At 43.6% G+C, this 15,126-nt stretch overlaps 1 protein-coding gene across 2 annotated transcripts in view; it reads left to right on the top strand.

The window, feature by feature from the left end:
- The first annotated feature begins 353 nt into the window (after window positions 1-353).
- The window catches only part of GMPR (guanosine monophosphate reductase), a 28,263-nt gene continuing 13,490 nt past the window's right edge, over window positions 354-15,126 (top strand). The window contains exons 1-6 of one of the 2 annotated variants that reach the window (XM_035124751.3): window positions 354-532; window positions 7,031-7,150; window positions 7,610-7,693; window positions 10,073-10,246; window positions 11,456-11,537; window positions 14,144-14,250. In XM_035124751.3, coding sequence (XP_034980642.1) covers window positions 446-532; window positions 7,031-7,150; window positions 7,610-7,693; window positions 10,073-10,246; window positions 11,456-11,537; window positions 14,144-14,250 — 654 coding nt within the window. In that variant the 5' untranslated portion in view covers window positions 354-445. Of the gene's footprint in view, window positions 592-7,030; window positions 7,151-7,609; window positions 7,694-10,072; window positions 10,247-11,455; window positions 11,538-14,143; window positions 14,251-15,126 lie in introns of both variants that reach the window. The other variant, XM_060277962.2, reaches the window with a different exon arrangement.

Raw genomic sequence — 15,126 nt, 5'->3', positions numbered from 1 at the left:
GCGACTCCGGCTCGCCTCCCCTGGAGCTGCATTGCATTGCAAGCACCCACAGAGCCACGGAGCAGCCGGGGAGCCGAGAGGGGGGAAAGGAGCCGGGCGCCGAGGCCACCTGACTTGCCCCGCGCCGCCTGTGCACATTCCAAAAGCAGCCCGTTCCTAATAAAGAAGCGATGGGGATCCGGCACCATCTCGCGCGCCTTCGCCTCTCCCTATAAATACTCTCCCTGCAAAGAAAACAAGCTTCGGTTGCTTCTGTCCTGCCCGGCCCAGACTCGGGCTGACCGGCAAAAAAAAACCCAAAGCAAACCTAACCAAAGCAAACCAAATAAAGAGAGCGAGAGAGCGCCGTCGCCGCCGCTGTGGGAGGAAAGAGAAGCCAAAGCAACTGCAGCCCGAGAGCCTGAGGCGAGGAGCGCCCCTCCTGCACACGAGCTGAACCGGCGAGATGCCCCGAGTAGATGCCGATCTCAAACTGGACTTTAAAGATGTCTTGCTTAGACCTAAGCGAAGCAGCCTCAAAAGCAGAGCAGAGGTGGGGGTCTTTCCAAACGAGCATGCTTTTTTTCCCTTAATACTTCGCATCTAATTCCGGTAGATAACCTTTTTTTCTCTTTTTTTGCATTTCCCAAATTAACGGATTAATGAGCTCTGTCTGCTTCTCTCCCGCCTCTTGTCTTTCCCGCTGCGGCACCGAATAAAGCAATCCGAATCCGGATTCCCCCCCCCCATTTGTTACCTCACGGGTGAGGTTAGGTGTATCTTGCGTATTAAGATAAAATCACACGGCAGGCAGCACTCCCCCTCCTCCCGGCTTTTCCTTTGCAGGAACATTTGCCTCCTTGCAAGGAAAGAGAGCCCTTGCAAACTTGAAACGTGAGCTCCTCGCTTCCCACTAAAAGAACTGCTTGTGCTGTCCTGATAGGGGCATCTGCCTAAAACACGTTTTAAATTGTTGTTGTTGTTGTTTTTGCTGCTGTTGCTTTGCAAGAAAATACAGTGCATGGAAGAAGGTGACCTAGAGTTGGGTAGAACTGTGCTCGGAATTGTTTTGCACAGAGGCGCGGAGAAACTGCCGGCGTGACACATCATTTGCTGGCTAATGGGTGGACGGGAGGGGGGCCCTGATGACTCAAATTACAAGCCATGCATCGCAGTTTCAAGGGAAAGTACTGTAATATTAGGGAGAAGCTGTTTTGTGAGGACAAGGCAGGTCAGGACACACATTATTAACGGAGGGGAAGCTTACATTTTTACTTTAGTTTTTTTGAAACTAGCATGAACTTTTAGCTTTAGCTGTGTGTGTATGTGGTTGCAAAGCATCAGTTTATGGGATGTTCAACATATAAAGCATATTTAGTTAATTAACTTTTAAATATAAATTGACGTTTAAGCTCCCATATTAAGATTTCGAAAAGGGTGTGTGTGTGTGTGTGGAGGGAGGGGAATAGCTACATCCATGAAGGTCTGCAATGGTGGCTAAATGGAACTTCCATGCTTACAGAAGGAGTGTGCCACTGAATGCCAGTTCCTTGGGGGGGGGGGACAGCTAGAGAAGGCTGTTGTGCGCCTGCCTTGTCTAGTTGCCCAGTTTGGGTAGCAGGGTGCTAGGCTTTGATGATGCGCAGTTGGTCTGATCCAACAGGGTTCTGAATGCGCAGGCATACTCAGGTTTTCTACTGGGGGGGGGGAGAATAGCTTGGTCAGTTGTCAATAAAAGCAGCAATCTTCTTCTTCCTTGTGTTATTAAAATCCCTGCAATCTAGTTTGTGGTTGGATAATTCGCACCATCATATTGGAATGAATGCTTTGCAACTGCAGGCTGTGTAGAGACACCTGTTCTCTGATAGGCCAGCAACCATTGCTACTGGTAAAAGCATTTAAAAAAAAAATACTACAGGCATTATATCTCTGTAACCAGAATAGTGCTTTAGGAAATCTCTCTGGAATGTGGAGTTGCATATCTATTGACCCAGTAGGCTTACCATGGCCTACATGGTAGGATCTACCTATCAACTTAGAACAACATTCCAAAAATAAGTGGCACTTTTGTATTGCCTTTTCTATTCTGTAAGAACTAAATAAAATTACCCAGCTTTTTTTTAAATGAGAAAAATAGCTTTAATTTAAAACCAACTTTTTGTAGCCATCGTTTCAGTGGAAGGAAGTTTAGGCTGCTTTAAAATATACATGCCATCAGGTGTTTTGCATCTACACCCAAAGTGTTATATGTAATGTTTCCAGCTGCGTATATCATGCAAGTAAACGAGCCAACAGCATTTTCCTGCGAAATAAGGCCACATGCTTGTTTATTTTGGTGTAATGGGTAGAGTGGTTATTGCATCCAAGTAAGAATTCAGTCTGTACGCATTTACTTTAGAATAAGATTTCCATCCAACCCCTATTAATTTAGGCCCTATTTAAGATTTTCTTCAGAGTAAACATGGTTAGGATTGTGCTGACTTATTTAGAGCAGATCCTTTGAAATAATTGGTGTAGGTCATGACTTACAAGTCCATTGATTTTAATGGGTCTACTCAGTATGACTTAGTTGGCTACCAACCTATGGGTTGTAATTGTGTGTAGAATTGGGTGGCATGTTTGTTTAGGATTGACTTTATTTTTTTTAATTAATTTTTATTGATTTTACATAATAAGAGTTTACATAATAACAAAGACTATACACATACATAACATATTTTTCACATTCTCCTACCCCCCCCTCCAAGAGCCCTCTCCTCCCACAAGAGAATCCCCCGAAAGGTAGGCAATCGAATGTGGTTCATTTCATAGTTGGGTCTCTACCCCCCCCACCCTCCTTCCCCCCAGAGCCTCCCCCTGCCACCAAGAGGTCCCAGGATGGCAAGGATAGGAACAGGCGAGTATCCACCCAGCTGTTATCCAACTTTAGCATCCAAAAACTATAAAAGAGAAAATAAGATAAAAACAATGACAGAAAATAATAATAATAAAAAAACCCACAGCATAAAAATATATATAATAAAAATAAAAACAAAACACACAACATCAAAAATTTAAACCTTATCTAATTTCCTAAACATTGTCTCTTGGGCTTCCCCAGACCCCCCCCCCTTTATTGATTTTCATTTGCCATCCATCTTTACAGTTTTCATTATTTACCAACCATTCTAATCTCATTTAATTTAAAATTGTCCATTTAGCCAATTAATCAGATTATCAATACATTTTTTATTTGTTTGCTTATATATCTCCATTCCATTCCCCTCCTTCCCCCCACACCCCAGAACTCTCCCTGCCACCGAAAGTCTCCAGGATACGAAAGGAAAGAAGGGATGTTTCTTTTCCAGCTGGTTCTCCCCCTCCCCCCTTCCCCCCCACTCCGGAAGTCCCCCTCTGCCACCAGGGAACACCAGAACGGAGACGACCACAGGGGGAGGGTTAGAGCACCCCGCTATCCCATTATTCATTCTTCCCAACTATACTAATCTCCTTTCAAATCTAAAAAGAAAAACACATCTCTATTCTACTTTCCCTCCCTTGCCTAAATTTTTTCTGCAAGAACTTTCATACTTTTATAAAATCTATATCTCATTTTCTTAATCCATTTTAAATCTTATCTTCTAGTTTTAGCCTCTTCCCCCCCCCCCTGTTCACGGCACATCCCTTCTCGGATCAGCAAATTCCATAATCCATAAACCAGTTTCAAGACCATTTTAGCCAACCTTTAAACAAAAATCCTTTTTCCATTCACCCCACTCCCTTTCTGCGAAATTTTTCATGACCAAATTCTCCATTCCCTCGCTGTTGCCCCTTTATTGTTTGTATCATCCACTCAATGTAAATAATCCTCTCCCACAGTCTTTGTTCCCTATGGGGATTCTGAAGTCCAGACATAGCTTCTGCTCCCCCTTCCATGGGAGCGTCGTTCCCCTGGCTCACGTGCTCAAAAACTTTTTCCTCTTTCTTCTCATTGCAGACTTCCTCCTGATCAGAAAGCTGACATACTTCTCGCTTTCCTTCTATTTCTTCTTTATTCTCTTGTTCCAACGTTTTTTGTCCCTTGTCCCCTTGAAGAAGTTGGTTCGTTTCCTCTAATTGAGCAATCTGTTTATGTGTTCCGATAGTAAGTTCCCATAAGAGTCTCAGAGTTTTTTCTTTGAATCCAACTGTATAATTGTATGTTGACATTTTTGTACTCCTCTCAAGGACACAGTGCTATCCCAGAGCACAGGAAGTGTTAGTGTTTTTCATTCAATCGCCATTTTTTCAAACTGGTTACAAATATATTCACAAATTAAAATCCATTACTTGATTCTAAATTATAATCCAAGGGGAGTTTTCATAAGCAACTTTTGCAGCTCAGTTTGTCAACATTGTTTCAAAACTCCCTACTACACAAATCTTGCTGAGTCCGTCAGGACCGCCGATTCCAGCGGTAGTAAGAGACTCTTCTCTCTTATTAAATCTCACACTCTCCCCTCTACCTTGTCATCAAGGGGAGTTTCAGCACAGTTCTTGCAGATGCATAGATATAGTAAATCCACAAATGTCTTGGCAATGGATATTTTCTTAACTGTTTCCACTTTCAATCAATATGGGGGAGATCGGCTTCCGTTTTTTAAATCTCCTCCCGCTCCAAATTTAAGTTCCAATAAGATTTTTAAGCTTTCTTACTCACGGACATCCACTTTTCAAGTCCTTTTTCTTTGGAGGTATTCACCGCTCTCCGCCTCCGTAACGGAGCTTCTCTCTGCGAAGGCAACAATGGTGCTCAAAATGGCCCCGCGACTACAACCCTCCTCGCTCCGGAGCTCTTATTAGAGCCTACCAGAGAGTTGGGGAGTCCGAATTGGGGCACCGCTGAGACTTTTCGTCCCTATAACGCTCGATATAGGGCTCTATGGGGTGCAGCGTCGCCCCCGCTGCTTCCCCCCCCTTCGCAAAGACAGGCTGCCTCGGCGCTCGAGACAGACCCCACCGGACGGCGCTGGCGCTGAACCGGAAGCCCTGTTTAGGATTGACTTTAAATTCTGTTTGCTTGCCACATTCCGTTCTGAAACAATGGAGAATATTCTAAATTAAGGGATATCTGCCTGCTTAGTTTGACCCTACTGCTCATGGTAACATATAAGTTGCTTTCTTAACAATTTCACAACGGTAGAAGGCAGAGAAAATGTGGGAATTTGGCCACAGAAGTCATGGGTAATTAGAGTAACTCTGAATATGCTGCTTCTCTCTCAGGAAAATGAACACTAGCTATTGATTATTTGTATAATTCATAGGAGATTCTTCATGGTCCACAAGCTAGCTCTCAGCATTGCTGTCAAGTTCTCCCTTTTTTAAAAGGGAAATTCCCTTATGCTGAATAGGCTTCCTTGCGAGAAAAGGGAAAACTGGACAGCTATGGCTCGCAGATGTATGGGATAAGAGTGGGGAAGGCAGGTGTGATCCTGCTCTTAGATGTTCAGTTGAAGGTATTAAAGGGGAGAATGCTGCAAAATAGGGACCCGAGAACTTGGGTAACAAATATGTGGGTAACAAATATTTTAAACCTTTTCAACTCATCCATTTATATATGGTTGGCTATTGTATTAATTCCAGATATCACTTTACTTCTAATTCCTGACTTGTAAGGATGAGTCTAGGTTGCTGCCAACGAAAAATCAGGGAGGTTGGGGAGACATTGGTTACAGGTCCTGCTTGTAATGAATAAGGTCCAGCATTATACAATTACCTATTAATTATTTACTTGGGAGATGCATAGTCTGCTTTTTAATACACTGCTTTTCAAGGTAGAGAACAGCAGCTAACAGAAAATATAATAGTGTTTTCACATCATCTTGGCTAATAGGCCGAGAAGTGATAACAATAAAACCATCCCCAAACTGAGGCACAGGAACAAATAAAACCATTGGGCATAATAAACAGCAGAAGCCTATTTAAAAAGACAAACCTATAAAAGCTATTTAAAAGGGGCAATGTCTTGTATGGAACAGTCAGCTGGTTCTATAATCTGTGAACCACCAGGCTAACTGATGATCAAACTGAGCTGGATTTTATTAAGTACATATGGAAAAGACGCTCTCTCAAGTAAAAATAAAATAAAAGTAAAAATTGAATTTATCCTGAAAGTAAACTGGCAACCAGTGTAGCTCACATAAAATTAGTATTGCTTCCTGCATCTAACCCCTGTAATCGAACGTGACTGTTGTATTGTGGACCAGTCACAACTTGTGAACAGGCTTGAAGTGCAGTACGATGGTCAAACCATTCTCTTTCAGGAATAAGGGTAAGCAGTTGAAAAGGTAAAGGCTGATAAAATGCATTCCCGTCCACTGTTTCAGTTTAAGCATCCAGAAGGAGACCCCAAAGCACTCCAATACAGCAGACAGTCCTAACTGGGGAATGCGAACCCTTTGGTAGCATTTGCTAAGAACCGCTGGTGTCTGTGTGTTGATGTTAGAGCTATGCATTAAAGGCCCTCGTTCAGCCCATTTGTGGGCAGAGAAATTGGGGGCCGTTTCACCAAATTTGTATAGAGGGAGAAGAAATATTGCAACAGTTATTGGGGATGGAGCGTACCATTAGTGGTGGCAGTAGCATGGCTTTTTGCTTTTTCCCTAAAGGTTTGTTGTTGTTGTTGCTACTTTTCATGCATTGGGCATTTCATGGCATTGGGCTGGTGATTCCAACACATTGTGTGTTGGAGTGCCAAGTCTCAATTTTAAAAAAATGGTGGAGAATATTTGGAGAAAACTCTTCAAAGTGGGCATTTCCAGTTCAGCTCTAGGTGATTTTGAGAATTTCAGGTCCTTAACTTACTTTAGACCAGACAACAGCTTAAATGGGATGTAGTAGAAAACTAGAAAAAAAGGAACTTGGTTTGAACATCTTGAGGACATGTTCCTTATTGGATAAACGTTAAATCTGGGATTGGCTTACTTAGAAATACAATTTTGCATTTCCTTCCTTTTATGTTTACAATCTTAGGCCTGTATTTCTTTCCTGTATTTCTTTAAAGACTGATTAAAATATGCATTTTTTTTTACAGGTGGATCTTATGCGTACTTTCACATTCCGTAATTCTAAGCAAACCTACACTGGGATCCCCATTATAGTAGCAAATATGGACACCGTAGGCACTTTTGAAATGGCACAGGTTATGACTAAAGTAAGTGCTTTTTAATTCTCCTGCAAAACAAAGAAAAACAAAACCCTGAAGCATGTTACCTGAGCTGGTCCATTGTTTCAAACAAACAAACAAACAAACAAACAAACAAACAAACATATTTGAAGCAAAAGAATTTTAGATTCCAGTTTTCTTTTGACTTGCCTGTGTTACAAACAGGGAAAATAGGAACAAAGTCAAGCACTTCTAAATACCTGTTAAACCATGGATATGACAACAGTGTCTCATACTGAATGTAAACAAATTGTGAAAAAGACTACAAATTGAAAGTGGAGACACTATATGTAATTTTCTTTATTTGCTTGTTTTGTTACACAAGAAAATCTTTAATAAAAACTAATTTAAAGATCCCATAACATATTCTTGTTTTGTAGCCATGTAGTCTTTTGTGTGCGTTGCTGCCTGAGATTGTAGGGTAATACCTGGTTTCTTTTTTTCTAGTATGCAATGTTCACTGCAATTCACAAGCATTACTCTCTGGAACAGTGGGAACTGTTTGCAAGCAATCACCCAGAATGCCTAGAGGTATATTTTCACACTATTAATTATTAAGTGCAGCTACTGCTTTCTAAACTTGGGAGTTTGGGGAAAAACTGCACACATACAAAATGGAAAAAGAAGAAAACAACATGTGTTGGTTGCAAGAAATCGTTTTGTAAGGGGAGCAATGTCGTTCTTAAAATAATTGTGCTAAGTGGTTTATTCAGCATTCCTATGGGGGATATATATAACAGAACATTAGAAAGAAAGCTTAGCTGTAGCAAAAGAAGTTAGGGGGGAAGTGTGTTAACAAAGCTTTCTCCAGTAAGCTAAGAATGAATGCATGGGCGTAGCCAGGATTTGTGTTGGGGGGGCAGGACTTTTGTTAGGGGGGCAGAACCAACATGCTTGGTCTGTTAGTTAAGTATTTATATTGTTTTACTTTATCTACAGGGGGCAGCTGCCCCCCTTGCCTATGCCCATGCCCATGAAAGCATCTTTCTTTGAACAACATTACAAGAGGTAACAGTTATGAGATTTTTAATAGAATGTTGGCAGTGAAATTGAAATGCATGAAATAGGCATTGTTGCATTTCAACAAAATTAGACTGGAGTCAGGGAACATAATTCTGTAAGTTCAAACCAAGACTTGCAAACATATATTTGATGCAACAATTTTAATTAGCCCAAATGTCATTATGATAGATTATGAAATTCTTTCTGAAACAGCATGCACTTTGAGAATTAGGGCCCAGGCAATAAGATAGAAGACAGATAACAGTGAGAAAGAAAGATTCCCTGAAAACTTTGGTAGTACTTGTGATAAAATACCGGTGTGTGTGTTCTGGGACATTTTTTTTCCAGAGCAGGAGTGAAGATACCATTTGCCAGGGCACCAACATCATTGAAGTGAATGAAGTGATAATGAAGTTTTCAAGTTTGTGTCAAATTAGCATAGAGTAAGTTAGAGAGTGAGGAAAATAATCCAAGCAGGCTAGATATGTATTTCATTTTATTTGATGGCACTAGCCTAGTGAAGCTGCCTTATACTGAGACAGGCTGTTGGTCTATCTAGTTCTGTATTGTCTACAGTGACTGGTTCCACTCTTGTTTTACTTCCAGTGAGTAGGAAATTCAATTCCAAGTTCAGTTTTGTGTGACGGTGTGTTGAGGAAATAAGAGGGCTTAGATCCTGTTGATCCATAGCTTCACCATTACATCCCAACACACCCTTGAAATGCCCAGTTTTCCCCAATGCTGACAAATGACCTTCCGAAGTCTTCTGCTAGGGAGACCTCCAGTGGTGTGAATGCCATCCTACTGGTGGTCTCCCTCTGTCATGGCAGAGCACCACTTAACACTGCTGCCAGTGGCTCCATAGCTGGCCTTTGGCTGCCTTTTGGGTTGCTATGATACCCATCTTTAAACTGTGGCTTAATATCCTGGCTTCTTGGCATGCTGTTAACTGTAAGGTAAAGGGAGCCCTGACCGTTAGGTCCAGTCGCAAACAACTCTGGGATTGCGGCGCTCATCTCGCTTTATTGTCCGAGGGATCTGGCGTACAGCTTCGGGGTCATGTGGCCAGCATGACTAAGCCGCTTCTGGCGAACCAGAGCAGCGCACAAAAACGCCTATTTATCTACTTGCACTTTGACGTGCTTTCGAACTGCTAGGTTGGCAGGAGCTGGGACTGAGCAACGGGAGCTCACCCCGTCACGGGGATTCGAACCGCCAACCTTCTGATCGGCAAGCCCTAGGCTCTGTGGTTTAGACCACAGCACCACCCGCGTCCCAATGCTGTTAACTGTAGTTTGCACTTAATGTGAAGCTATGGTTAACTTGTGAGCCAAATCCTGGCTTGTTTTGGAATGACAAAAGTGGCTAGAAAATATGCTTGTTTGCAGCAGAGGGAATATTAAAAACAGCTTGAAAAGAAAACTAAAATAGGAAACAGTGTACAGTATTCAAGACAATGTTGTAAAGGACCATGGGAGTGGGAAATGATCTAAGAAAGAGTTTGGATATGGGACAGAAGCTACCAGGATTTTTCTTTGCCAACATTACTGAACACAAACGGGTTTTTATAGATAGAAAAATTGTAAATGGCAAAGAAAGGAGGACATAGTGTTATATGCTCCAGAGGAATTAATATCATGCATAGATTAGCAGACTGCTTAACTAGGAATGGAAGATTTTGATTAATTCTCAGACCACAGTTCCAAGCTTCAGACACAAATTCCAGCATCTCTTTCATTGCACTCGATCTTCAGATTTGGCCAAATCTCTTCCCCCAGCCTGGAGGTATACGCTAACATTTTATGGTCCCAGTCGGCTTCCTCTCTCAAATAGATGCACAGAAAATGTTCTTGACCTCGTTTCAATAAAAGCAGCTGATGATCCCTCCCTCCCTCCCTCTCTTTCCAGCATGTAGCTGTGAGCTCAGGCAGTGGCATGCCCGACTTTGAGAAGATGAGCAGAATCCTAGAGGCCATTCCCCTTATCAAGTACATTTGCCTGGATGTGGCCAATGGTTATTCAGAATACTTTGTGGAGTTTGTGAAAGCTGTCCGCATCAGATTCCCCAACCACACAATCATGGTAGGTATGATGAGGAAAGTGGAAAGGTGGATGGGTTTAATTCGGTGAGATGTTTTGTTGATTCAGATAAGCATGTTTCATGGAGGATGGCCTGGTGAAGAAGAAGACAGGGTCCCTGCATCTGTAATAGTTGTATAGAGGAAGGAATTTCAGCAGGTATAGCTTGTCACCTGGCCACTCCAGTTTCAGGCCATGCAACTACTGTGGTCCCAGTATTTCCACAGAACTGAATTCTTTACACATCCTTCTATTAAAGATCACTATTGCTGTCATTCCCATTCCCCAAATGGGTTCCCGAGATTAAAGTGCAGTAGCTATGATCCAGCAATGTGACTTGGAGAAAAGAGGCTGTAGCTGTAGTGTTAGAGCAGATGATCTGCATGAGGAAGCTCCCAGGTTCAATATCCAGAACCTTGGAGAGCTGCTACCAGTCGGTGCAGATAGTCATTACTAGGCTAGATGGACTAAGGATCTAGCTCAGGCATCCCCAAACTCAGCCCTCCAGATGTTTTGGGACTACAATTCCCATCATCCCTGACCACTGGTCCTATTAGCTAGGAATGATGGGAGTTGTAGTCCCAAAGCAGCTGGAGGGCTGAGTTTAGGGATGCCTGATCTACCTTCCTAGGCTGTTCAGCCGTGTTCTTTTCAGCCCACTCCCCCTGTTTGACTGCAGAGCATTATTAAACTCAAGGGATTTTTGAAAGCTGCTTCTTGGCAAGAGGATTTGGTGATGGGGGAATGCTACGTTAAATCACAAAGTTTATGCATAGTTTTGGATAATGATGTGTTGAAGGTTGCGTAGAGTGGAATTGCAGCATAGTGCTAAGGTAAATGTTTCATCAGCACAAGGATTTCTGCTTGTGAAATGGAACGTTCTCCCTTTCCCTTCTCCCCATGTGCCTCCTAAAACTGTTATAGGTGTCCCCCTCCCCCAGTGCCCTCAAGGAGCAAAATGTCTTTGGTTGATCCAGGGCATAAGTTGGCACAAATATCCTATTACAGTAATCACCCCCCCCAAACACACACTTTAAATTAGTGTGGTTGTTTGGGAAATAAACTCAATTTCTTCATATAAACAAAACTGTATATGGAATTTTGTATATTTTGTATATTGAATAACAACACTAATAACAATAATCCCGTTAACCCAAGCATTTGTTCAGCGTTTCGTTCAACTTTGGATTGATGTTCTTGCCTGTGTTTCAGGCAGGTAATGTGGTGACTGGAGAGATGGTGGAGGAACTTATTCTATCCGGAGCAGACATTATCAAAGTTGGAATTGGACCAGGTAAGCTGATTGGCAGTGCACAGTGAGAGTGCAGTTTTATATTTATGTGCCTGGGACGCATTTTTCTGAATTCATGTTGGGTATATTTATTCTCTGAGGATTTATTTTCCTCTAAGAATCCTGTGGACCTGGGTAGCCATGGCTCACTATGATGTTGGTATAGTCTAACCTTACATTCCATGATGTTGGTATAGTCTAACCTTACATTCCATAACCGGGTACTCCTTTTTCCATTTGGATATGGGGTTCAGAGCAAAAATGATGCTACAGAGAGTTTGGGTTGAGGAGATTGTGTTCCCCCTGCTAAATTGCCTTGATTGTCTCCTGCCAGAAGTCAGTGATTTGCCGAATAGTGCTTGGCAGATTGCATCTTCTGAGGCTTACATCTCCATATGTGAAATGGGACCAGTAGGATCCTGTTTTGCTGGGCCGCTATAGGGTGAATAAAACAAGGATTGCCATGTACTTTAAACACTAAAACTGCTATAGGAATGAATGAATGAGAATAAATAAATCACCACAAGTGATTTATTTATTCTCATGTGCCCAGTGATCAAGCTGTGCTATAGTGCATGAAATAAATTGCCCATCTTTCAAAATTAAAAGCACCTTCAACCAGGTTGTCAACCTTTTTGATTCAACGCCTCCCTTGGCTAACTACATTCTGGGCTCAGGAGCCCAGTTATGTCACCCCTTGCCTAAAGAGCTGGCAGCCTCTCACCCTTTTTCAAACACTGTCCTTTGTGGAGTGTTCTCTCAGCCTCCTCTCCTCTTTCCTTGGGAGTCCAGTCGCTGCTGCCGTCCCTGGTCTCTGAGCTGCCCCCCCCCCCCAAAGAGAGGTGCCTTCTCACGCTGTCTCACAGGGGCCTAGGACTTGTCTGACCATTCCCAACAGCAAGGTCTGGTGGACTGGCTGGCTGGGCTCCCTCGCCTGCTTGCTCGCATGCTCTGAGGCTGCCTCAGCTCCTGGCAACCAGCACCCCCTGGCCAGCCCCAGAGGCACCATTCAGCTGCGGAGCCTGTAGCCAGGGCTGCTGCAACAAACAGCCGTGCAAGCCTTTGGGAGGCAGAGACATGAGAGGGCATCAGAGGAGGGAGGGAAGGAAAGAGGGACACAGGGCAGTGTTGCCCGTAGCACTCCTGATCACCCTTCAAGGCACATCAGGGTGCCATGGTAGACTGGTTGAAAACCACTGGCTTAAGCTGTAATACAAGTTAGCCATTTTATGGAAACAGTGGCTCATCTCCCCAGACCTCTTCATCCACATGACTTGGAGGGGAAGCCTTTTTCCTGCTGTCCTGTCATTTTTAGGCAGAAATTAGTAGGCTCATCTTATTGTTTCACTTTAGATTGAAAGCCTGTGGTGAGCTAGAGTGACCCCAGTGCCCGTTTTCCTGCCTGGAAAAGTCTTTAGAAACCTTACTTCCTTAAGCCGAGAAATAAGACTGACGTCAATGTAAGCCAAGCATAGTTTGAGCTGATGTAGGCTTAACACTTCCAATTTATTAACCAAAGATCAGGAGGAGGCTGCATCTTGGCCTGCTCCCTACCCCCTAACACCCGCATATCAATTTCCAATCCCCACCCTTCCATTGCCAGCTTTTACAAAATCATGCGTTCTAATGGCACTTGCAGGATTAGCTATCACTGGTTTCATATGCTGATTAAGAGGGAACTCTGGTTAGCATTAACCACTGGTATTGCTGATGCAATGCTTAACTGTAGTAAAAGCTTGCAGGGGAAGGGCAGAGGGATTTTGTACAGAAGAGGGAAGGGGATGTGCAACATTGTGACCTCCTCTTCATTTCTTAAACATGGCCGAGATGTTGGGGGGAATGCAAAGCATTCGGCAGGGTTCCCTGTTATATTCGGGTTGGTAACCTGTTTAAATGTAGGCTAGATGATGCTACGGTCAGGTGGATTAGCAGCTGGTTGGCAAACTGTACATAAAGAGTGGTAATTGGTGGTTCCTCATATAACTGGAAGGGGACCCAGGTGGCGCTGTGGTTAAACCACTGAGCCTAGGGCTTGCTGATCAGAAGGTTGGCGGTTCGAATTCCTGTGACGGGGTGAGCTCCCGTTGCTTGGTCCCAGCTCCTGCCAACCTAGCAGTTCGAAAGCACGTCAAAATGCAAGTAGATAAATAGGAACCGCTACAGCGGGAAGGTAAACGGCGTTTCCATGTGTTGCTCTGGTTTGCCAGAAGCGGCTTTGTCATGCTAGCCACATGACCTGGAAGCTATACGCCGGCTCCCTCGGCCAATAATGCGAGATGAGCACGCAACCCCAGAGTCGGTCACGACTGGACCTAATGGTCAGGGGTCCCCTTACCTTTACCTTACATATAACTGGAGGAAGGTTTCAGGGGCCTTTTGAATTTTATTAGGCACCTTCTGTGGAGTAGGGTGCTTCTCCTGCAAGTAAAAATTTGGTGTGCCACTTGAAAAGGAAAGAATCATGCAGCTGTGTGGGCTGTCATAATGGCAGAGCTGCTCCCACAGGGGCACAGCTGCTCAAGAAAGACACCGGTGGTTTCACCTGCCCTAATCTACAAGATAACATAGCTTTGGTTTCATCTTTCCATCTGTTTGTTTTTAATGTCTAGGATCTGTGTGCACCACTCGGATAAAAACTGGTGTGGGTTATCCACAGCTGAGCGCAGTGATTGAATGTTCAGATTCTGCTCATGGATTGAAGGGGCATATAATATCCGTAAGTATGATCTGCAGGAAATGCCATAAATAAGGCAGGGTTATAGAATGAAATCCCAACAAGATGTTAAGGAAACCCTTTCCGCAATCATCTCTGACCTCTTGAGACCTCTTGAGCTCAGGGGTGTTTCAAAGGCATGAATTAGAAACTCTGCCTCCTAGCTTCAACTCCTCAGAAATAGACCTTTGAGTCTATAGACCCCCGTTTTGTGAACTGACTCCTTAGGTAGAAAAATGGTATGTGAAAGTGCATATCTAATTTATACTTTCCAAGAGGGATGTGTAGTAGCTTGGTAAGGAAAAAGAGCCTTAGTCAAAAAAGAGTGATAGGAGGTTGAGGTGCATGAAGTTGACGTTCAAGGTTTTGGTGAGTTCCAGTTTCACAAGGAAGTGAAACATCTTTATTTTCTAAGGAGCACTCATGTTCCAAGTTGTCAAGCCACCCACAGGGGCAGCGCACCCTGTTTTGCGACTGGAGGTGAAATGGGATGTGCCTACCCACCCCACCCTGCCGTTCACCCTGCCTCTGCCTCACCTGCTTCTGCCAGCACCACTGCTGCACCACATGCTCGGCTGCTGTGCCACCCTGCCGGTGAAGTGGTATTGGCTCTGATTCCCTCTGAGATCTCATGAGATTTGGGTGAGATCTCACTGAAATTGGCACCAATGGCCGCTTCTCCAGCAGAGCAGGTGAGGCACCTGCAGAAGCTCTGCCTTCTGTCACCTGAGATGGCTGCTTCATTCAACTTCATGGCCGGCCCTGGCCACTCACAATTTGAATTTCATATGGAAAGAGTGCTAAATATGTTTTAAATAATTTCCCCAGACTTCTGCAATATGTCTTTAGGAAGAACACTTATGCCTACCAGTAGGTCTC

Source organism: Zootoca vivipara, chromosome 8 (genome assembly GCF_965207765.1).
Source record: "Zootoca vivipara chromosome 8, rZooViv2.hap1.1, whole genome shotgun sequence".
Lineage (NCBI taxonomy): Eukaryota > Metazoa > Chordata > Lepidosauria > Squamata > Lacertidae > Zootoca > Zootoca vivipara.
Note: the sequence above shows the minus strand (reverse complement) of the source record. Positions and strands in the feature narration are given on the sequence as shown.